Source organism: Trachemys scripta, unplaced genomic scaffold (genome assembly GCF_013100865.1).
Source record: "Trachemys scripta elegans isolate TJP31775 unplaced genomic scaffold, CAS_Tse_1.0 scaffold_39, whole genome shotgun sequence".
In the NCBI taxonomy this organism is placed as follows: Eukaryota; Metazoa; Chordata; order Testudines; family Emydidae; genus Trachemys; species Trachemys scripta.
Window position 1 is genome coordinate 1 of NW_023260526.1, and position 22,575 is coordinate 22,575.

General features: G+C 52.6%; 1 protein-coding gene across 1 annotated transcript in view; it reads left to right on the forward strand.

Annotated features, from left to right (window-relative positions):
* Positions 1-571: 571 nt before the first annotated feature.
* LOC117870578 (nuclear GTPase SLIP-GC-like) overlaps positions 572-22,575 on the forward strand; it is a gene marked incomplete at its 5' end in the record, with an annotated part of 86,875 nt that continues 64,871 nt past the window's right edge. The window contains 5 exons of the mRNA XM_034757774.1: positions 572-814; positions 1,942-2,157; positions 7,463-7,669; positions 8,535-8,710; positions 21,833-21,851. Coding sequence (XP_034613665.1) covers positions 572-814; positions 1,942-2,157; positions 7,463-7,669; positions 8,535-8,710; positions 21,833-21,851 — 861 coding nt within the window. The remainder of the gene's footprint in view (positions 815-1,941; positions 2,158-7,462; positions 7,670-8,534; positions 8,711-21,832; positions 21,852-22,575) is intronic.

The window sequence follows — 22,575 nt, forward strand, 5'->3', positions numbered from 1 at the left end:
TCAGGGCCCTCAAGCCAGACAAGGAACGTCTGGGTTTGCTGATTCTGAGAGTACCCTGAGCTCCGTCCTGCCTTCCCTCGGGCCTCTGCAGGCTCTTCAGTCTATTGGCCTGTTCGCCCCTTGCTGGGGTGTTCTCCCTGGGCAGCTCTCTGGTAGTCTGCTGACAGGAGTTCCTTTCTCCTGCCTCCCAGCCCTTTTATCCTCCTGCTGCTGTTAGCCAGCCAATCAGTAGTGGCTGGCAGTGCCTGTATTAACCCTTTGGTTGCTGGGCTAGCGTGGGGTACATACACCCCATGACACAGACCTTCTGCTTCTAGGGGCGTATTCCAGGGTTCCTAGCCCCTCGCCAGCTGTAGCTGCTCTAGGCCTTGGTTCACGGTTTATGGCAGGAAAACTTGTCTGTCCATCCAGCCAAACCTTAATGATAGCGGAGCCTGATCCAGTGTTCATCTAAATCAATTTGGGAGTTGGGGAGAAGGGGAGTCTTTCCATTGACTCCAATTGGGTTGTATTTGTGAGGAAGGGAGCTGCCTGGCCCTTCCCAAATATGTGAATCTGTCTAACCCTCCCTTCCTCTTGCCTTTTCCACAGGAACCGCCTCCTCACCTTGAAAGAAAAGTCTTCGCTGGACCCCATTTACATTGGGCTCGTTGGCAGCACCGGGGCTGGGAAGAGCTCGCTGTTCAATGCCATCATTGAGGAGCAGTTCTTCCTGCCAGTGTCGGGGAGCCAGACCTGCACCTCGTGCATCGTGCAAGTCAGCAGCAGCCGGAGCAAAAACTACGAGGCAAAAATTCACCTTCTCTCACTACAGGCAAGTCTAATTCCTCAGCATGGCGCAGGGCACGGATGTGTTCTTTAGGACAGTATCCTGGCTGCAGGGTGTGTAGCCACAGCCCCTCCACAGGGTAACTCTGTCTTATGGAGAGGGCAGCTGGCTCCCTGGCCCAGAAGGCCCCTGCTGGCTGCTTCTTGTATTAAACCTCAGCCCTGCCTGATGATTGCCAAGGGCTCCAGGAAGGAATGTGTGTCCTCTAAGTAAAGGATGGGGTTGGGGTTGGTTCTCTTAGGAGGTCAGGAGGTAGGGTAACCAGACAGCAAATGTGAAAAACCTGGACAGGGGGAGTGGGTTTATAGGAGCCTATATAAGAAAAAGACCCCAAAATCGGGACTGTCCCTATAAAATCCGGACATCTGGTCACCCTATCAGGAGGAGACAGGTGGAAGCAACAGCACTTCCCTCCCTGCTTTGCTTGTAGTTGTCCAGAGGGGAATCCTGCTGCTGGAACCACAGCTAGTTCGTCTGCTGCAGAAGCCAGGGAACCACTTGTGCTGTGTCTGCACTATAGCTCCCCACAGCGTCTCCTGCAGCATCGAGCCAGTTCCCAGCTCCCATCCTCTGCCCTCTGCTCGGCACTAAAATAGATCTGTAGTGCCTTTGATTGGAATGCTGTTCCACCAATCCCAGCCTGAGCTCTAGGCGCCCCCATAGCTACTGAGGCTAGATCTACACTATGGGTGGGGGTCGACCTAAGATACGCAACTTCAGCTACGTGAATAGCGTAGCTGAAGTTGTGTATTTTAGGTCAACTTACCTGGCTGTGAGGACGGCGGCAAGTCGACAGCTGCCGCACCACCGTCGACTCCTCTTCCGCCTCTTGCCGCGGTGGATTTCCGGAGTCGACGGCAGAGCCATCGGGGATCGATTTTATCGCGTCTTCACTAGACGCGGTAAGTCGATCCCCCAATAGATCGATTACTACCTGCCGATCCGGCGGGTAGTGAAGACGTGCCCTGAAATCCACTACCGCTGCCTGTACAACCCTAATCAAATCCAGCCCCAACTCCTGCATTATTCTATAGCAACCTTGCCCGGCCCCCGCCCCGTCTCCCCAGTGCCCAAGATAACAATGGCCTGTTTGCCCTGCTCTGTACTGGCAGGAATGGAAGGAGGAACTGAAGAATCTGGTGGAGCTTGTGCGGAAACCCGGAGAGGAGGAAGAAGAGGAGGAGGAAGGTGATGTAGGTGAAGCTGTCCAAAAGCTTCAAGCGCTCTATGGGAGAGGTGCTGAAACCAGACCTTATGAAGACCTGTTGAGGGCAAAGCCCCTAGTACATATCCCGTCCTCAAATTGTATTCTCCTCAAGGGAGTGCAGGTGAGTGAGTGTGTGATCATAAATTCCAAATCCAGAAGACTGTTGTGGGTTCAAAAAAAGAATTAGATAAGTTCATGGAGGATAGGTCAATCAATGGCTATTAGCCACAATTGTCAGGGACACATCCCCATGCTCTGGGTGTCCGTAAACCTCTGACTGCCAGAAATTGGGAGTGGACGACAGGGGATGGATCACTAGATAAAGAGCCTTGTTCTGTTTACTCCTTGTGAAGCATCTGGCATTGGCCACTGTCCGAAGACCGGGTGGTGGGCTAGATGGACCATTGATCTGACCCAGTGTGGCCGTTCTTATGTCGGGGAGATGGGTGGAGAGGGTGAGGCCAGAGCAGGAGGAGGCTGGGAAGGCGAGGGGATGGGGAGGGAGGTGCTAGAGCCGGCGGAGGGAGTCCGGAGCAGCTGGGCTCAGTCCCAGTTTCAGACAGTGAAGATGCGGGAGAGGTGGGGAGGAGAAGCAGGGGTGGCAGGTTTGTATAATTGTTGGTGGTGCCCAGAACAGGTCCAAATCCCATAACCCCCGCCCCCCCCCACACACACCTGCCTCGCAAGTGAATATATAGTAACTCCTCACTTAACGTCCTGGTTAATGTTGTGTTGTTACGTTGCTGATCAATTAGAGCAGTGGCTCTCAAACTTTTTTTTCCGCGGACCACTTGAAAATTGCTGAGGGTCTTGGCGGACCACTTAATGATCTTTCCAAATGTTGTATGTACCGTTAGCTAACTATTGTAAAGCGCTTTGGATAAAAGTGTTGTATAAAAAAACCCTAAATAATAATAAACTTTTTTTTGTTCTACACATAAAAGCACACAACTCATATTTTAATATCAGTAGTCTTAACCTTTCTAATGCAATGGATGTGCCCTCTCTCCCCTGCCGCAGAAGCCCCCAAGCTGGGACTGGGAAGAAGGGGGGTTCTCTCCCTTTCTCCCCCACCGCAGCAGCCCCTGAGCTCTGGCTGGAAAGCGGGGGGGGTCTCTCCCCTGCCACAGCAGCCACAGAGCTGAAACTGGGAAGGAAGGGGGTCTCTCCCCAGCAGCCGCAGCCCTGAGCCTCTTTCTCTGGCCGCCGTAGCCCTGCACGTCCCAAATTCCCCCCACCCCCACTTCTCACACCACTGCCCCCTTCTACCTACTCCCTATTCCCCCCCAAGGCCACCACCTCACCTTACATGTTCATCTTCTCCAGGGTCCAGGCACCTAATTAGAGGATCCAAGCCTGCGCGGCTCCACTAATTAGGTGGGTGGCCCTTCATTCTCTCATGTGCGGCCGCCCAGGAGTGCACCTTAGAGGGAACTATCCACAGACTACCTGAATGGAGCTCACGGACCAGTGGTGGTCCGTGGACCACAGTTTGAGAACCTCTGACTTAGAGAACATGCTCGTTTAAAGTTGCGCAATGCATCCTTATAGTGTTGTTTGGCATTTGCCTGCTTTGTCCACTACTTGAAGAAGGAGCAGCCCGTTGGAGCTAGCTGGTCGGGGCTTGGAATCAGGGTGGGCCGACAGCCCCCCTATCAGCTCCCCTAAGTTCCCTGTGCGGCAGCTGCCCAGCAGGCTAGCAATTGCTGGCAGTTCAGCTGTCCCTCCCCCACTGCCATGTGCTGCTCCTGCCCTCTGCCTTGGAGTTGCTCTGGGAGCCTCCTGCTTGCTGTGCAGGTAGGGTGACCAGATGTCCCGATTTTTGGGTCTTTTTCATATGTAGGCTCCTATTACCCCCCACCCCCTGTCCTGATTTTTCATACTTGTTGTCTGGTCACCCTATGTGCGGGGGGCAGGGAGAAGAGTGGTGCTGTTGTCAGGGTGTCCCCCTCCCCCGTTCCTGCTCCCCCATCTCCACAGAGCAGCGGGGGAAGGGGGAGGGAGAGGTGGGCACGACAGGGTTCAGAATGGAGGGGGCTTGCTGGCAGCAGCTGCTGTCTCAAAGTCTCTCTCTCACACACAGGGTGTGTGTCTCTGTCTCTCTCTCCCATGCTGTCTTCCCCCCCCCCCCATTCATGCTGCCTTGTAGAGTGTGGGGTTACATTAACAACAATGTGTTAACCCTTGAGGGCTCAGCTGAGTGCTAGTTCATCATTTTAGCAGTAAGGCAATAGCCCACCCACTGACTCCTACACCTCAACCAAGCCTCACAATCATCATTGCTCTGTACAGTATTCAATTGTTTGTTTAAAACTTATATTGTGAGTATGTGTGTGTGTATATATAAGTCTTTTGTCTGGCAAAAAAAAATTCCCTGGAACCTAACCCTCCATTTACATTAATTCTTATGGGGGAATTGGATTTGCTTAACATCGTTTCACTTAAAGTCGCATTTTTCAGGAACATAACTACAACGATAAGTGAGGAGTTACTGTACATTTTTTAAAATAATGTAAAAATGTGAAGGCTCTGGGGTGGGGCTGGTGATGAGGGGTTTGGGGGGGGCTCAGGCAGAGGGCTGGGATGCAGCGGAGAGGGCTGTGGATGAGGAGTTTGGGATGTGGGAGAGGGGGCTCAGGGCTAGGGCAGAGGGTTGGGGTATGGGCGCTGGGGATGAGGGGTTTGGGGTGTGGGAGAGGCTAAGGGGTAGGGCAGAGGGTTGAGGTGCAGGGGGTGAGGGCTCTGGGGTGGGACAGGGCTGGGGATGAGGAGTTTGGGGTGCAGACAGGCTGCCCCAGGGAAAGGGCCAGGGAGGAGGATTCCCCCCAGCCCTCTTCCCCCCCACTTCCCCTCTGCACCACACTCACCCCCACCACTGTCACTGCATGTGCTCCTAGGGTCCCTCTCAGGTACAGGAAGCCCCCTCGCCTCCCCTGCAGTGGGTGCCAGGGGGTGCTGCGTGCACTTCCTCCCCTGCTGTTGCCCCTGACTGTAGCCTCAGGGGGGTGGGGGATGAGGCTGCCCCTTGTCTAGCATGGGGTAGGAGCAGTGACTGTGGGCGGGGGGGGGGAGGGTCCCACTGGAAAATGAAAGGGTCTGGGTCAGCCTGCCCTGGCAGTAGTGGATGTGGGTCACTAGGACCCTGCGGCAGCAGTTGATGCAGGGAGGCAGCACGGAGCTGCTGCAGAGAGACAGAGACCCTCTGCTCCAGGGACCCACGTGGTGGGGCAGCAAGTGGGGGCTGGGGGACGCTCTGGGAGGCACGCAGGAGCAGCAGGAGGGGCCGGGGGAGAGACCCGGCCCCAAACATTGGTGGAGCTGGGCTCTCAGGCCCTGAATATTGCTGGAACCCGGGCACCATGAGCCCATATAACTCCCCGCCTATGCATGTTGCTTCTTGCCACTGGCTAAACCAATGCCTCATAGTTTTTCCTGTGACATCGCTTCTATGAGTGACCGATATACATTTAAAGTTCTCTAATATGTAAGTCATCAACCCTGAACAATTATATACGTTCTGTGTGGGAGTGTGAACCCTGCTGCACTAATTAAGGCCGTGATGCTCAAACTATTTACCAGCCAGTCGGGCTTTTGTCAGAGGAACAAAAGTAGGAGGGGAGAGAGTCAAGACAGTGACAGGAAATGGGTGACCAGACATTTCCCTGTCTTGGGGGGAGGAGAGGATGAGCGGCTAGGGAGAGGTGTACACTAAAGTCTGACCTTTTTCAACCTGAAATTATTATACACACAATGACTGAGGCGTAAAGGGGAGTTAAAAAGTCAAAAGACAAACTGAAAAACAGGATTTGGTGGTTTTTAAAATCACCAACAAGATTTTTGATCTCTTAAAGTTGGCAGTGCTGCAGTCAGACGTGTGATAGACACACCCGAGGTAGCTTTGAGCCAGTTCGCTCATATACTGATAGCAATCAATTGTAACTGATATTCTGATTTTTTCCGATCGGGGACATCAAACCAAACCAACAATACTTAGTGGCGAATCATCACTTTGAAACAATTGTTTTGCTTTGTTTCGATTTAAAAATGTCATCTTGGCTTTGGGATTTTCAGGGGTTTTCCTGCCTTTCTCTTCACAAATTTCAGGTGGGGATTTTCTCTGAAAAATTGACCACAGGGAACATTTCTGCTTTTGATCAGCCATGCAGAGGCAGCTGTAACCCTCTGCCCCCAGCATCATACCTCCTTGCCCCATTCCCTAGCCATAGCCACTCCCAGGGACCTATGGGGGATGCTGGAGAAAGTTAATCAGGCCTCAGGCTACAGTGACTCTGTCACGTGTCCTCTGCAGTACCAGAGAGGGAGATGCTGTGCTTCCCTCCTGCTGTTTAGCTCTGGTGAAAGCTCTATCAGAATTGGAAGGAGGCTGGACGTCCTGGGCTCTATTCAGACAATGACTCACTGAGTGCTCTTGCTCCTCCCTGGCCCTCAGTTTCCCCATCTGTAAAATGGTAGGGAATGAAACTTAATCTCACAACTCCCCCGTCCCACCCGAGTGGCAGGTTGTCATAACTATAAAGGGAAGGGTAACAGCTGTCCTGTGTACAGTACTATAAAATCCCTCCTGGCCAGAGACTCCAAAATCCTTTTCCCTGTAAAGGGTTAAGAAGCTCAGGTAACCTGGCTGGCATCTGACCCAAAGGACCAATAAGGGGACAAGATACTTTCAAATCTTGGTGGGGGGAAGGCTTTTGTTTGTGTTCTTTGTTTGGGAAGTTGTTTGCTCTTGGGACTGAGAGGGACCAGACATCAATCCAGGTTCTCCCAATCTTTCTGAACAAGTCTCTCATATTTCAAACTTGTAAGTAAACAGCCAGGCAAGGCGTGTTAGTTTATCTTTGTTTTCTCAACTTGTAAATGTACCTTTTACTAGAGTGTTTATCTCTGTTTGCTGTACTTTGAACCTAAGGCTAGAGGGGGGTCCTCTGAGCTCTTTAAGGTTGATTACCCTGTAAAATTATTTTTCCATCCTGATTTTAGAGATTATTTTTACCTTTTTCTTTAATTAAAAGCCTTCTTTTTAAGAACCTGATTGATTTTTCCTTGTTTTTAGATCCAAGGGGGTTGGATCTTGATCCACCAGGAGTTGGTGGGAGGAAGGAGGGGGGATGGTTAATTTCTCCTTGTTTTAAGATCCAAGGGGTTTGGATCTGTATTCACCAGGGAATTGGTGAAGGTCTCTCAAGGCTACCCAGGGAAGGGAATTAGCTTTGGGATGGTGGCAGCGGACCAGATCTAAGCTGGTAGTTAAGCTTAGAAGTTTCATGCAGGCCCCCACATCTGTACCCTAAAGTTCAGAGTGGGGAAGCAGCCTTGACACAGGTTGTTCAATTAATTACTGTTCACAGATGACTTCAAGGTCCTATTACAAAACAGGGGCAGAGTTTGATTTATTTATTGTGTTCCAGGCAAAAGAACTCTCTGACAAACTGGACCCTTTTGTCCGGTGTCAGAGTAACAGGGATGAAGAGAAAGCCAACATGCGATTCTGGCCACTAATCAAATACGTGGAAGTGACAATTCTGAAGTCTAATGTGATTCCGGAAGGTGTCGTGTTTATGGATATTCCCGGGACAGGAGATTACAACAGCAAAAGGGACGAAATGTGGAAAGAGGTGACTCACCAGCTCTGTGATGTGTGGGAGGAAATTCTGATACATTATTTGGCTGGAAAGCATTTAACCATTGGTTCTAATGTAACTATTCCAGTGTAATGAAGGAAGGAAAGTTCTAGAGAGGGCTGTGAGCTCTGTGGCCTGGGGAAGGCTTTAGTGGAATGAACAGAAGCAGCGTCCACACGTCTAGTGCGGGGGCAATCCTGATGGCTAATGGTGCTTCCCAGCTTGGATCCATTGCTGCTCCTGGATTCCTGTAGCATCAAAGCCCCATAGCGCCTTTCTCCATCCGCTCTTCACTAGTGCAGACCCTGCAATGATCAGATGCCCCGTTCTCGTCTCTGCACTAGGGCTGTCCCATGGAATGTCTACGCAGCAATTAAACACCCGCAGCTGGCCCGCTTCAGCTGACTCAGGCTCGGGCTCTGGGGCTGTAAAATTGCTGTGTTGATGTTCCGACTTGGGCTGGAGCCTGGGCTCTGGGACCCTCCCTCCCCCACGGGGTCTCAGAGCTCTGGCTCCAGCCCAAGCCCAAATGTCTATACAGCAACTTTACCGACCCACAGCCCAAGTCAGCAGACCCAGGCCAGCCACAGGTGTTTACAGTAGTTGCTGGGTAGAAATACCCCTAGCGATCAGTTCAGAACCTCCAGCTAGCAGAGTCCTGAGTGGCACACAGCTGAGGGGCGTGAGCTAGGCGCTCAAGTCTGTAAATTGCTGGCACAATCCTGCAGAGACTGAGCACTCTGCACTGCCATTGCAGTCAGTGGGGAATCCAGGGTGCTCGGCATGTCTCAGGGTGGAGCCTGGCTGCCTCGTTGCTTCCAGATATAATCCTCCCTCTTTCTCTCTCTTTCTCCTTAAGAGCATCAATAAATGTTCAGTCATCTGGGTTATCAGCGACATCGAACGAGCTGTGGGAGCCAAAGTCCATGAAGTGCTGCTGAAAGAGAGCATCAAAGCTTACCAAGGCGGGATGTGCAGTGACATCGCTCTGGTGGTCACCAAGTCTGATAAGCTGCAGCTGGAGGAATACCTGAGGTAGTGGAATAGACTGTCCCTGGGCTTCAGGGACTGTGGGAGACCTTCCTTTAGAGATTTACAGTGTGTTTGCCTGTCTTCCTCCTGCAGCCCCTCCTTCTAGCTACCACCCAGGGCCGGCTCCAGGCACCAGCAAAGGAAGCAGGTGCCTGGGGCGGCCAATAGAAAGGGGCGGCACATCCGGGTCTGCAGCGGCAATTCAGCAGCGGGTCCTTCAGTCCCTCGCTTCCTCTTTGCTGGCACTTTGGCGGCCGCTCAGTCGGGTTTTTTCTTTTCCCTTTTTCTTTGCCGCCGTTTGAGGCGGCAAAAAAGCTGGAGCCGGCCCTGCTACCACCTCATCCATGTTCACCTATCAGCTTCTGAAGCATCTGCCATTTGTTCAGGCTGGTGTTTTCTGACTGCAGTGTCTAACAACAGTACCAGGGGTTCTCAAACGTATTTGATTGTTCCCCCTGCCTTCTTTGTGTCTAGTAGTAATTTACGCCCCCCCTTCCACCACACAAGTTCATATACAGATATAAAAATAAATCAACCTGCAACTCACTAAATATTAAAAACAGTGAGGCATTGATTCAGACAGACCCAATGATCCCTTGTAATAAGAACAAAAGCAAAACTGTGGTGACGCTTACAATTAAATGTGCACACTGCGTTGTAGCAAGCGGATTAACGTACAGATGGCAACGACTTCGTCTAATGCTAGGCAAGCTGAACAGAAATCCACCAAAATGCACAATGCCAGCTAGAGTCAAACGCATAGCACCATCTGAGGGCCTGGTATGTCTGGAGGAATCAGCTTTGCTAGTTATTCATTGCTGGGGGTACAATGTGTGCAGTAAGGTTTTTTTCCTAAAGCATCTTACGTCCCCCCTCCGGAATACATTCCACACCCCTGCAGGAGGGCCCTCCCCCGAGTTTGAGAACCTCTGGTCTAGACAGGATGAAAGTGTGGGTATTTGTGTGTGTAACACTGTGCCCCTGGGAGGCTCGGCAGCAGGAACTGAACCTGAGATCTCAGGATTTAAACACATGAGCCTCAACTGCCTGAGCTAAAAGACCTGCTGTGTAAGCCAAGGCTACAGCAAGCTACTCCACCCCCATGGTTCTGTCTGCACGGTCCTTGGGGGTGTGACTGCAGCACATGGAGCCATACCCATGCTAGCTCTGAGCTAGCTAGCTCGGGTGCCAATAGCAGTGAAGCCACTGCAGCGTGGGCTAGCTGCCCAAGTACATACCCAGCTCCCTGGGGGGCTGTATTTGGCACCTAGTCTGTGCCACAGCCTGTGCTGCCGTGGCTTCACTGCTATCGGTACCTGAACTGTCTAGGTCAAAGCTAGCACAGGTATGTCTGCACATGCTGCAGTGACGTCCCAACTGCAGTGTAGACAATCTACACACTGGGTGTGGCCCAGACACCTCTAGGCGGGGCTTGAGCACAAGACATCCTGGGTGCGGGTTACATTTCTAGATGGTAAATCTCGGTTCTCATCAGGATGGAAATGGCAAAGGTGACAAATAGTCATGTTAAAAAAAGCTAAAAGCCCCTGGTTAAATCGTTTTAGATTAAAACATCCTCTGTTTTGCAATTAAAATAGCTGAAATCTGCCATGGCATTCCTTTTCAGACTAAAAATCAAATAAAATAGGTATAACTCCATCTATATATCTCCTAGAGCTGGAAGGGACCCTGAAAGGTCATTGAGTCCAGCCCCCTGCCTTCACTAGCAGGACCAAGTACTGATTTTGCCCCAGTTCCCTAAGTGGCCCCCTCAAGGAGTAAACTCACAACCCTGGGTTTAGCAGGCCAATGCTCAAACCACTGAGCTATCTCTCCCCAAATGTATCAAATCTCTTGCCACCCAGAACTTCACAAATATCACCTGCCCAGGTGCTGTAGCCACTCAGAACTTCACAGCAGCAGCAGGGATCGAATTCCGATCCTCTTCTTCCAAAAGCAACACTGAAGCTACAGGAGAATCTCCATTAGCAGGCACTACAGGGCCTATGACCCAGACAACTGGCAGTTCTGATTCCATCCAGTAGTGGCAATGGTACTAGAGAGACACTGTCAAGTTGGGTACAGTAACTGCTCAGTCAGAGTCTCAGGGCCCTGTAACACCCTCCAGCCTTTCCACACATGGAGCAAATGGGCCTAACAGCCCAAAAAAGGACTTGGGAAGGCAGTGGGGAAGGGAAATGCAACCAGATGATTTGATCCCACTTTCACCATCAACCCTTCTGCACCGTCCACATAACTGAGAAACAGTGTGTGAAAAGGGGGTGTGGCCAGGCAGGAGTAGGGAGGAATCAGGGAACAGTCACTGCTAAAGCAGTGCAAATTCAGTTGCAGTTTCCTGCATAAGTAAATGCTAAAGGACACATTTGCAGCAGGGAGCCGGCTTCATGTCCGAGTTCAAGCAGAGGGACCTGCCTGCAGAGCCAGTGGAACCCTACGAGGACAGTGGGGTGTGACAGCAGAGGGGCTGTCATTTCACATCCCCACTGGCTGGTGAACAGGGCCCCTGCCCATCTCCTCTGGCGTTTGGTCAATGAGTTGGGCTGTGGTTCTGCAGACACGCCAGGGGCCATCTGCACTTTTGCCCTCTCTCCCGTAGACTTGGCGGTGGGGAGATAACTATGCCTTCCCCTCCCTCTGCCAGCCTGTGATGGGCTGTTGTTGGCTACAGGGCACAAGTAACCTTCAGCTGATGGGGGTGAGGGAAGCTGCTGGGGAGCCCCAGAGCTGTGAGACACTGCGCTGCCCCTCTCAGCCTCAGCAAGTGGGAGCCTTGCTGCAGCTCAGCTGTCTGACAGCTCCCTGACACACCCGCTTGTCTGCCTGGCCTGCAACCCCCTCAGGGCTCTGCTGGCCCAAACCCTGCCTAGCGGGTAACAGTCAGTGAACTCCAGCTTCTAATGCACAGCCCCCATCACTGCCCATTCACAGAAGGTATTAAGTTCTCTGCTCCTTTAAAGAGACAGAACCAGCAGCTTCTTAGGTTGACTGGTGTTAACAATCACTTCAGTTCAATCAATGCACTGGGCTGGTTCAGAGAAAAGTAAAACACGTTTATTTCATGAAAAAGAGGTTTAAAGTGAGTTCAGATATAAGGGATGAAGATAGAAAAGGTTACAAACGAACACAAATAAAGCCATGCTTCTATGGCCCTGTCTACAGTGACAAGTTTCTGCCCAGTAAAGCAGCTGTCTGCGTTGTAACTCCCGAGGGTACACATTGCCAAGCCACTTACTACGCAGAAACTGTGCAGTTGCAGTGATGTAAAAAAACCACCCTGCCGAGAGGTGTAGAGCTTTCTGTGCTAGGGGTGCAGCGCCGCGGTGCCACTGTAGATACCCTGGTCGATTACAGCGCTGAGACTGGCCTCTGGGAGGTGTCCCACAATGCCTGTTCTTGCGTCTCTGGTCATCGGTTTGAACTCTACTGTCCTGCCCTCAGGTGACCAACCATCAGCCCCACCCCATAAATTCCTTTGGAAATTTGAAAGTCCCCTTCCTGTTTGCTCAGTGACATGTGCAGTGGTCTCAGCGCATCTTTCCAGGTGGCCCTGCCTGCTCCACACACCAGGCGATCCCCCACTTGGAGCAATGCCGAGCTGCTGGACCTCATCAGCATTTGGGGAGAGGAGGTTGTGCAGTCCCAGCTGCGCTCCAGCCGTAGGAATTATGATACCTACAGACAGATTTCACGATGCTGACAGAAAGGGGCCATGACCAGGACACACTGCAGTGCAGGGTCAAAGTGAAGGAGCTGTGGAACGCCTGCCACAAGGCGTGGGCGGCAAATCACTGCTCCAGTGCTGTACCCATGAGCTGCCGCTTCTACAAAGAGCTGGACACGATACTCGGTGGCGACCCCACCTCCATTACGAAGACCATTGTGGATACTTTGGTGGATACTTCCTGGTTCCGAGCCAGGAGGAGGAAATCTTGAACGAGGAGCGGGAGCGGGACCCAGAGGCAGAGGATGACTTGGAGGTCAAGATACATGCAGCCAGGAGCTCTTTTCTACCCGGAGGAGGCTAGCCAGTCACAGCTGTCAGATCTTGGCGAAGCGCAAACAGGAGAGGAGGCCCCCGGTAAGTCTATTTGATTTTGGGAATCACTGAGGCGAGTTGTTGGGGGCAGGAGGGTTGCAGAAAGCAGGCTTGCGTCTGTATGATGCGTGTACCACCACATGCCTAGTCTGAGCGGCGGAACAGGGTGTTGATTGACTCCCTCTCTTCACGGGAATCTGCCTCAGATCTCCAGGAAACGCTCATGGAGATACTGGGCAATCTGCTGCTGCAGGTTCTTCAGCAGAGCTGCTTTGTTTCTTGCCTCATTAACGGTAACTTTCCCACGCCACTTTGCCATTGCAGGGGGCGGGGGGACCATTGCTGCACACGGGTGAGCCACATAAGGGCCAGGGCGGAAGCCGCAGTCTTAGAGAAGACCCTCTCTTTATTCCCTGCTCACCCTCAACACCAAGATATCTTCCCTAATGATCACATCCTGTGGAAAATGTGGGGACAGGAATGATTATCAGGCCCCCCTACAGTGCTGGCTCTCCCCAAGAGCCACATGCCCAGTGTACAGTAGGGTCCAGGAACACTGATTTCCCCTGCCCCTGCAGCTACTCACGATTTTGGCAGGCTTGTGGCTCATGTATGCTTGCCTGGGGTCAGCCAGTTAGTGACAGGCATGTGAATACTGCCTGTGTTTTATATCACTGAATCAGAGTTCTGTGCGTTGCAAACAATACTGCTTCTGTAAAATGTTGCGTTTAAACTGCACAGAGATGACCTTGGGAGCCCGGCCTCCCTCTTTGTTATCGTCGGCTGACCGGCTGTGCAAAATTAGAAAGCGGTCACAAAGAACTAAGGAGGACTTTCTGCATGACATGATGCACTCCGCGGCTGAAAAACAGGAATTGAAGGCGTGGCGGGACAGCGAGAAGAGGGACCGAAAGGAGAACGCAGCATGCCAGAATGAAGCCACAGAGCGTCTCTTAAATGTTATGGAGCAACGAGCGGACATGCTCCAGGCGATACTAGCACTGCAAACCGAGCAGCTCCGCACCCACCCTCTCCTGCAGCCGCTGTCGCAAAACTCTTTCCCATGCCTCCCCCAGACACCGCCAACACACTCTGATCAACCTCCTGACTCCAGTCTGTACCCGCGGCATTCCACTGCTTCCCCATCACAGTTCAGCACTGTGGACTCCCAGTACCCACTGCACTCAACACCCATCCCTCTGCAGTTTGGCCCTGCTGTAGTACAGCACCGCTGCATTGTACTCCAAAGGAGAAGGTTGGATATGAGCCCTAGATATACACAGATCTTTAGGCATCTCAGGACCACTCTTCCTCCTGGAACCTTCACTTCACCCATCGCCCTCAGTGCTGATGTGTATTTTTGTTTGACTTTCTCCTCCAGTTATTGCTTTTTTAATAAAATAGAGTTGATTTGAAAGCAATCTTTATTCTATTAATTGAAAGCAAACAGAGCCCTGCAAATCAACGGAAAATTCTCTTAAAACTTCATATTGCATCGTCTGCACCAATCACAATCACCTCCTAGCATTACAAGCACTGCACTCCCGAGCATAGCAACAAATCCTTATGGCCCTGTGCTGCGCCCCTCTAATAGCCCTGGTCTCTGGCTGTTCAAACTCAGTCTCCAGACGCTGAGCCTCAGCGGTACAGCTCTGAGAGAAGCTTTCACCCTTCCCTTCACAAATATTATGGAGCATATTATTTATTATTATTATTATTATGTGTTGGTCAGAGTGAGCAGCATATTGGTCAACAGTTCGGGATCCATTCCTGCAGACTGAAGAGGCAGAGCGTGGAGTACACAAACCATTGAAAGATGGCATCAAATGTGGATGGAAACACAGAGATGCTGGGATGTGAAGCAATGCATCACAGGGCATTGGGACAGGACCCAGGATGCCCCGCGACCCCTTCCATCTTCCCACAACTCTTAGCGGCAGAAGAGGAAGAGATGCTCTGTGGGATAGCTACCCAGAGTGCACTACTCCGAATACCACTGCAAGTGCCACAAGTGTGAACACGCTATTGCGCAGGCAGCCGACAGTGTGAACACACAACAGTGGTTTCCCTTCAGCTCTCTCTGAACGACGCTGTAACTGCCGGTGCTGTAACTCTGCCAGTGTAGACATTACCCTAAGACTAAAACTTAACTTCAGCACCAGCAAGTTGTAATCTCTCTCACCTACCCTCGGTTCCCAGAGACTTCAACCCCCTGTGATTTCAAGAGCTCTGATCCCTTGAATCCCCCAAGTAATAGTTCACTCCCCCTCTCTTTATAGTCCAGTAAGCCTTTGAAATGTATTCCCAGATAAGGTTCCTTTCCCCTGCTGGGTGTGGCTGCCAGTCTGTCTGGTGTAGATTCCAGGCTGTCTTCTCCCCTGCTGGTGATTTTTACAATGCAAATGATCTCTTCCTGCAACCTCAGATACAAATGAATAGCCCATTGAGTTTAGCCACAGATGGTTTGAGGTGTTGGCCTCTTTCCTTTGTCTGGAGAAAACCTGTTTATCAAGTCCCCCTGACACACCTGGTTTAAACACATTTTAGTCACATATTTCCAGCCCATCTGTAAATTTCTTTGTAGGTTGATGGTACATACACGACTCAAGAACGTGACTGGTCAGTGAGCTGTTAGTTTTCCAGTGATATGTTATATGTCACCTTTCTGATATATATCATGACGACAGTATGTTAGGTGTAGCGAGTATGCCAGGCCTGACGAGTTGCTAACACAGAGTGCTGAACCACCAACGGGTATGTGTGTCACAGGGGATTTAGGAAAAAACAGGCCATGGGATGGGCTGTATTGCAAATGACTCTACAATAAGCCTCCTTGCACCCAGCGCCACACTGATCAGTGCTCACAAGTCTCCCAGGTGTGGAATACACATATGGGCCATCACTCAAAGAAGAGGACATTACTTACTGTACCTGGAGGTTCTTCTTCGAGTGATTGCTCATGTGTATTCCACAGTAGGTGTGTGTGCTCGCCACGTGCACTGGTGCCGGAAGTTTTTCCCTTCGCAGTACCTGTAGTGGGGGAGCACTGCTGCGACCCCTGGAGTGGTGCCTCTATATCACGCCATAAAGGGGGCTGCGCGCTCCCCCCACCCTCAGTTCCTTCTTGCCGCCAGTGAAGGTAGGCGGAACTTGTGCTCCAGCATTGCTGTAGCCTCTATCCTCAGTAGTACGATCCTCGACTGTTACTAGTTTCTACAGTTAGTAGCCTGGCTCGGGGCGTGCCCCGAGCCGCAGGCTTCAAGTCGTGCAACTCCTGTCGCAATTCCATGCCCAGAAGCGATCCACACTCCAAGTGTCTTCGCTCTCTGGGCGAGGCTCACATAAGTGAGAGCTGTAAAATCTGTAAGTCCTTCAAGCCCCAGACTAAGCGCAAATGTGAGATCTGACTCCGGGCCCTGCTTATGGAGTCGGCACTGGCCCCGGGTCCCGGCGCGCCGAACTGACCTGGTGCCAGGCACCGCATCTTTGGTGCGGAGCGACGCCCCATCCACCAGTCGGCACCGCTCCCCTGCTAAGAAGCAAGGCAAGACCCAGCGGTGCTGAGACAAGGACAGGGGTGAGGCCGGACCCGTGTTGGGCAGCCCACGATTCCCCTCGGGACCCAGACCGCCGACTCTTGTGGAGCGGAGTAGTCCGGCCTCGTCAGCGCATGCCTCCCCCACGAGGCAGACCCCGTCAACACCGGAGGCAGCTCAGGCAGCGCGCTACATCCTCGTCCTGCTGGTACCGAGTGGGCACCCAAGTCGGGGCCCCAGTCCCGAGGAAAGCTGCCGCTGGGTGCCCACCAGCCATCGCCGGCCAGGTCGGAGGTAGAGGTCTCTGCTCGATCCGCAGGGCCGTCCTGAAGCCCGGGACAGACCTCAACCCTGTTCTCAGGGTCACCTGGGAGCGAGTCCCTGGAGTCCTCCTCGGCCAGCAGGAGCCGCAGACGCTGAGACGGAAAGCGTCGACACTCCTCGTCCAGCTGCAATAATAGCAGGTCTCGACACCATTGGCACCGCCGACCATAACACGGCACGCGCCATGCTCGGCATGTAGCCGGACAGTCACCGGCACCGAGGCGTCGTAGTCGCGGCCATCAATGGGACTCCAGAGATAGCACCTCTGATGGGTATGTCTCATCGTCGTCAAGGTCTAAATCCCGGGGCAGGACCCAACGTGGATGGCACCGGTCGAGCTGCTCCTACAGCTCCATGCGCTCCTCGGCCACCTCTGCCTCGGCTCCCAGCCGTCCTTCCCCGGGCCACACTGTCCCCCAGGAACGTGTAACCCTGGTAGGACCCCAGACGACTCAGTGGCAAGGGGCGCCCTGGCAAGGACAGTGGTGCTGGTGGGCACCGTAGCCCCAAGTGCCTGCACCGCCGGGGCCCCGCTCCGTGGCTGGGGCAACCCAAGCCCACTCGGCGTCCCCGCCTCAGCATCGAGACCAGTCCTCAGGGGGCTGCACCACCGGTATCGGCACCGACCGATGCCCTAGGGGCCGTCCCAATCGTCCCGTCAGCACCGGACGAGTCCATAGCGGCACCGCCCCCTCCTTCTCAGGAGGACTTCAAGGCGCACCAGGAGCTCCTCCAGCATGTAGCCGCCAACCTCCAGCTGCGGGCGGAGGAGATGGAGGGGCCCTTGGACAATTTGTTCAATGTCCTCTCCTCCTCGGCACCAGGCCATGTGGCACTGCCACTTCACCAAGTGGTGGCCAACATTTCGACCGGACTATGACAAACCCTGTCCTCTCTGCCACCCATTTCCAAAAAGGCAGAGCGGAAGTATTTCGTGTCAACGAAGGGGCATGAGTACCTCTACACTCATCCTACCCCGAACTCACTGGTGGTGGAGTCAGTCAACCACCGTGAAAGGCACGGGCAACCCGCACCAACCCCCAAGGACAAGGATGCCAGGAGACTGGACAATTTTGGGGAAAAAAGTTTATTCCTCTACCAGTTTCCAGCTCAGGATGGCAAACCATCAAGCGCTCCTGAGCAGGTGTGCTTTCAACTTGTGGGGATCTCTGCCAAAATTTGAGCCCTCCCTCCGAGAGCAGGACAGGAAGGAATTCAGGGCTCTAGTTGACAACGGTGCGGCGGCCGCAAAAGCAGCTCTTCAGGCTGCCTCAGATGCGGTTGACGCGGCTCGTTCGATGGCCTCGGCTATCTCCATGCGACGAGTGTCGGGGCTTTCACTGTCCGGGCTGTCAGTGGAATCCCAGTCCCTAATGCAAGACCTGCCATTTGACGGCAAGGCATTAATTGCAGACCAGACGGCTGCACAGGATGAAGGACTCCCACACCACCCTGCAGACACTCGGTCTGTATGTCCCGCCAGCCAAGGACAAACCCAGACCGCAGCCCTCGGCTCCCCCCACAAGGGGCAGGTACGAGCCCCCGCCCAAGAGGCCTAGGGACCAGAGATGCAGATCACAGCGCCAGTCCCGTTCGGCCCCACACCCCGGACCCTTGAAGGGCAAGAGGCGTTTTTGACTATTTGCGGGGGGCCACCTGGCCTGTTGCTGCGGAACCCCCCCCCCAGTTAATAAAGTTGGTTTTTGGCAACTGTTTATCAGCCTTCAGAGCGCATTGGTCCCGTATAACGTCGGACCGGTGGGTCCTCAGTACCATCTCTGAGGGGTACAGGCTGCAGTTCGTTTCACCCCCACCGCACCATCCTCTGTCCTGGGGTGCCCCAGAGGACACCCTCCTCCTAGGTCAGGAGGTGTCACGCCTCCTCACCCTAGGCACGGTGGAGAGGGTACCTCAGGAATTCCAGGGCAAAGGGTTTTACTCCCGGTACTTCCTGATCCCGAAGGCCAAAGGTGGGCTCAGGCCCATCCTCGACCTGTGGAATCTCAACCAGTTTCTGGTTTGCTGCAAATTCCGTATAGTGTCCCTGGCCTCTACTGTCCCGTCCCTGGACCCAGGAGATTAGTTTGCAGCCCTGGACCTCCAGGACGTGTACTTCCATATCCACATTTTCGAGGGTCACAGGCGCTTCCTCCGCTTCCTGGGAGGGACAGACCACTACCAGTTTACGGTCCTCCCCTTTGGCCTTTCTACAGCCCCCAGGGTTTTCACCAAATGCATGGCAGTGGTTCCAGCCCACCTCAGGAGGAACAGGCTGCAGATCTTCCCCTACCTGGACGACTGGCTGCTCAAGGGCAAGTCTCGGTCACAGGTGCAGGTGCAGATGGAATTCCTGCTAGACATCTGCACGAGTCTAGGCCTAGTGGTAAACGAGGAAAAATCCACGTTAGTCCCGGTTCAGTGCATACACTTCATTGGGGTGCTGTTAGACTCGCAGGTGGCCAGGGTCCTACAGAAGGTAAAGGCAGACGGGGCGAGGATTATCCTCATAGCCCCGGATTGGGCCCATCAACATTGGTATGGGACCCTCCTGTGACTTTTAGTGGCCCTCCCACGCAGGCTGCCGCTTCGCCTGGACCTCCTCTCCCAGGAGGGAGGACGTCTCCTCCACCCCAACCTGGCCGCGCTCCACTTGACAGCGTGGCTGCTCCGTGGTTAAATCAGGAGGAGGGCAGGTGTTCTGAGGATGTTAGACAGGTCCTGCTTGAGAGCAGAAAACCGTCCACTCGTCGAACCTACCTGGCCAAATGGTATCGGTTCTCCATGTGAGCGAGGGAGAGGGGTTCCTCTCCCTCCTCCGCATCTATCCAGCTCATCCTCAACCATCTCCTGTCCCTTAGGACCCAAGGGCTGGCGCCCTCCTCGCTCAGGGTGCACCCGGCGGCCATTTCGGTTTTTCACCCCCCGGTGCGGGGCCACTCGGTGTTCTCACACCACATGACGTCCCGGTTCCTAAAAGGGCTAGATCAGGCATTCCCTTACGCTAGACCTCCGGTCCCGCTCTGGGACCTGAACCTAGTGCTCTCCCGCCTCACAGGACCCCCCCCTTCGAGCCCTGTTCTTGGTCCCACTTATCGTGGAAAGTGGCATTCCTGGTGGCTATCACCTCAGCCCGCCGGATCTCGGAGCTTAGGGCCCTGACCTCAGAACCCCCTTATACTGTCTTCCATAGGGACAAGGTCCAGCTCCGCCCTCACCCAGCTTTTCTGCCAAAGGTAGTCTCGGCTTTGCACATGGATCAGGACATTTTCCTCCCGGTCCTATGTCCTAAGCCCCATTCCTCCAATGAGGAACGACGCCTGCACATGCTGGATGTGCGTAGAGCGCTGGCTTTTTACTTAGACCGAACCAGGCCCTTCCGTAAATCCCCTCAGCTTTTTATTGCCTCAGCCGAGCGCATGAGGGGACGACCGGTTTCCACCCAGCGGATCACCTCGTGCATTCGCACGTGTTACGACCTGGCAGGGGTTCCCCCGCCTCCTATAGCGAAGGCTCATTCGCGAGAGCTCAAGCCTCCTCAGCTGCCTATGTGGCTCATGTCCCTATTCAAGACATCTGCAGGGCTGCTACATGGTCCTCTGACCACACCTTTTCATCGCATTATGCGATCGTCTCCCAAACATGGGATGACGCCGGGTTTGGCAGGGCGGTACTCCGCTCAGGTAACCCTTAAACTCCTACCCACCTCCAGCAGGTATAGCTTGGAGTCACCTACTGTGGAATACACATAAGCAATCACTCGAAGAAGAAAGGACAGTTACCTGTTCCGTAACTGGCGTTCTTCGAGATGTGTTGCTCAGGTGTATTCCACATCCCACCCTCCTTCCCCTCTGTCGGAGTTGTCTGGCAAGAAGGAATTGAGGGTGTGGGGGAGCATGCAGCCCCCTTCATGGCATGATATAGAGGCGCCACTCCAGGGGTCGCAGGGGTGCTCCCCCACTATGGGTACTGCTAAAAGAAAAAACTTCCGGCACTGGTGCACGTGGCGAGCACTCACACCTACTGTGGAATACACCTGAGCAACACATCTCAAAGAATGCCAGTTACAGAACAGGTAACTGTCCTTTCTCTGAGGTGTGGTCCCTAGCCGTGTTCCACAACCTGCCCTCCTGTCCCTCTGCTTTGGACTTCACCATAGTGCAGTAAGAGGAGGAATTATAGTGGTGTTGACCTGCACTGCCCCTTACTCTCTCAGTTGGGAGCACAAAAGGACATACCGCACATGCAGGTCAATAGACACTGCTTGGGGGAAAAAAATCAGGACTCAAGTGCACAGCGCAGATCTACACCTATGTGTGGAATACAGATAGGGACCACACATCTTGACGAACCTCCAGTACAGTAAGTAACCACTTATTTCAAGAGCTCTGGCCTCTTGAATCCCCTAAGTGATCTATCATTTAAGGATTTGCTCCCCCTCTCTTTATAGAACAGTAAACCTTTGAAATGTATTCTTATGTAATGTATTCACAGATAAAGATCCTTTCCCCTGCTGCGTGTGGATATCCGGTTCTCTGGTGTAGATTCCATGGTGTCTTCTCCCCCATTAGTGACTTTTACAATGCGAATGATCTTTTCCTGCAACCTCAGATACAAATGAATAGCCCATTGAATTGGGCACACCAGGCCTGAAATGTCAGCCTCTTTCTTTTGTCTGGAGAAAACTTATCAATTCCCCCTGACCTGACGTACCTGGTTGTCTCACATTTTAGTCACATATTTCCTGCCCATCTGTAAAGTTCTTTGTGGGTTGACCATATGTATGTACATAATGCAAGAATATTAATGGTATATTACATGCCATCTTTTGGATATATATCATGACAACAGTGTGTGTGGTGCAGTAAGTATGTCAGACCTGACAAGAGTTGTGAAGCACCAATTCACTTCTGTGTCACAGGGGGTTAGGAAGAAACAGGTCATTCTATGGTTGCTTTCTACAGTGATTCTTGCACCTTCCATTGAAACATCTGGTGCTGGCCACTGCCGGAGACAGGATGTTGAGCTAGATGGACCTTGGATCTGATCCAGTCTGACAATAATGAACATGCGAAAGCCCATTTCCTACCTTCCAGACTGTGTATTGTCACCTTCCCATAACCCCCTGCACGTAGTTATGTGCAATGGGCATGATAGGAGTTTTGATGTTTGCCATACCTGATTAAAGGTGTCATTTAAATTTTTTTCCAGGGAAAGACAAGAGCAAGACGTGAGTATTTGCAGACTTTTTAAAAAAAATAAGTTCTAGTTTTAAGAATGAACTCTCCGTGAACAAAAATGAGAGGTCACTGATTTGTCTTCTGAAGATGATGTCATCCACTAGGGCTGCTAAATACAATGAGGTGTTCCAGCAAGAGTCATAATTGCTGTAAGAGGAGCTGCAGGGTTAAATTTTTAAAAAGAAGGCATTTATAGCATCAGTGGGCCCAGTCTAGGTATCACCTGCTCACCCTACACATGTGAGGCCCCCATTCGCTATGAGTGGGTAAGAAAAAGACAGTTTAGCCCACAATCAGGATAAAATTACAAGAGCTATCAGCATTTGTAGTTCAGGAAGGAGTTTGATCATCAGCTGGAATGGGGTAAATATCCTAAGAGAGGCCTGGTGCAGTGGCATGAGAGCCATGAAGTCCCTTGTTCTCATCCCATCTCTGTAACAGACTTGTTGTGTGTCCTTGGGCCAGTCATTTAACCTCTGTGCCCCTTAGCTTCTCCAGCTGTAAAACTGGGGCAACAAGGCAGTCCCTGTACATGGGAGCCCTGAGGAATGCAAGACGTTAGAATTTAAGCAGCTGAGCAATGTTAATAACAAAGTTGAGTGGACTTAGCCATATGGGTTTATTTATTTATGGCCATAATCCCAGTAGTATCTGAGTGCCTCACAAACATTATTGAATTTATATCCTCACCCCTGCGAGGCAGGGCAGGGTTGT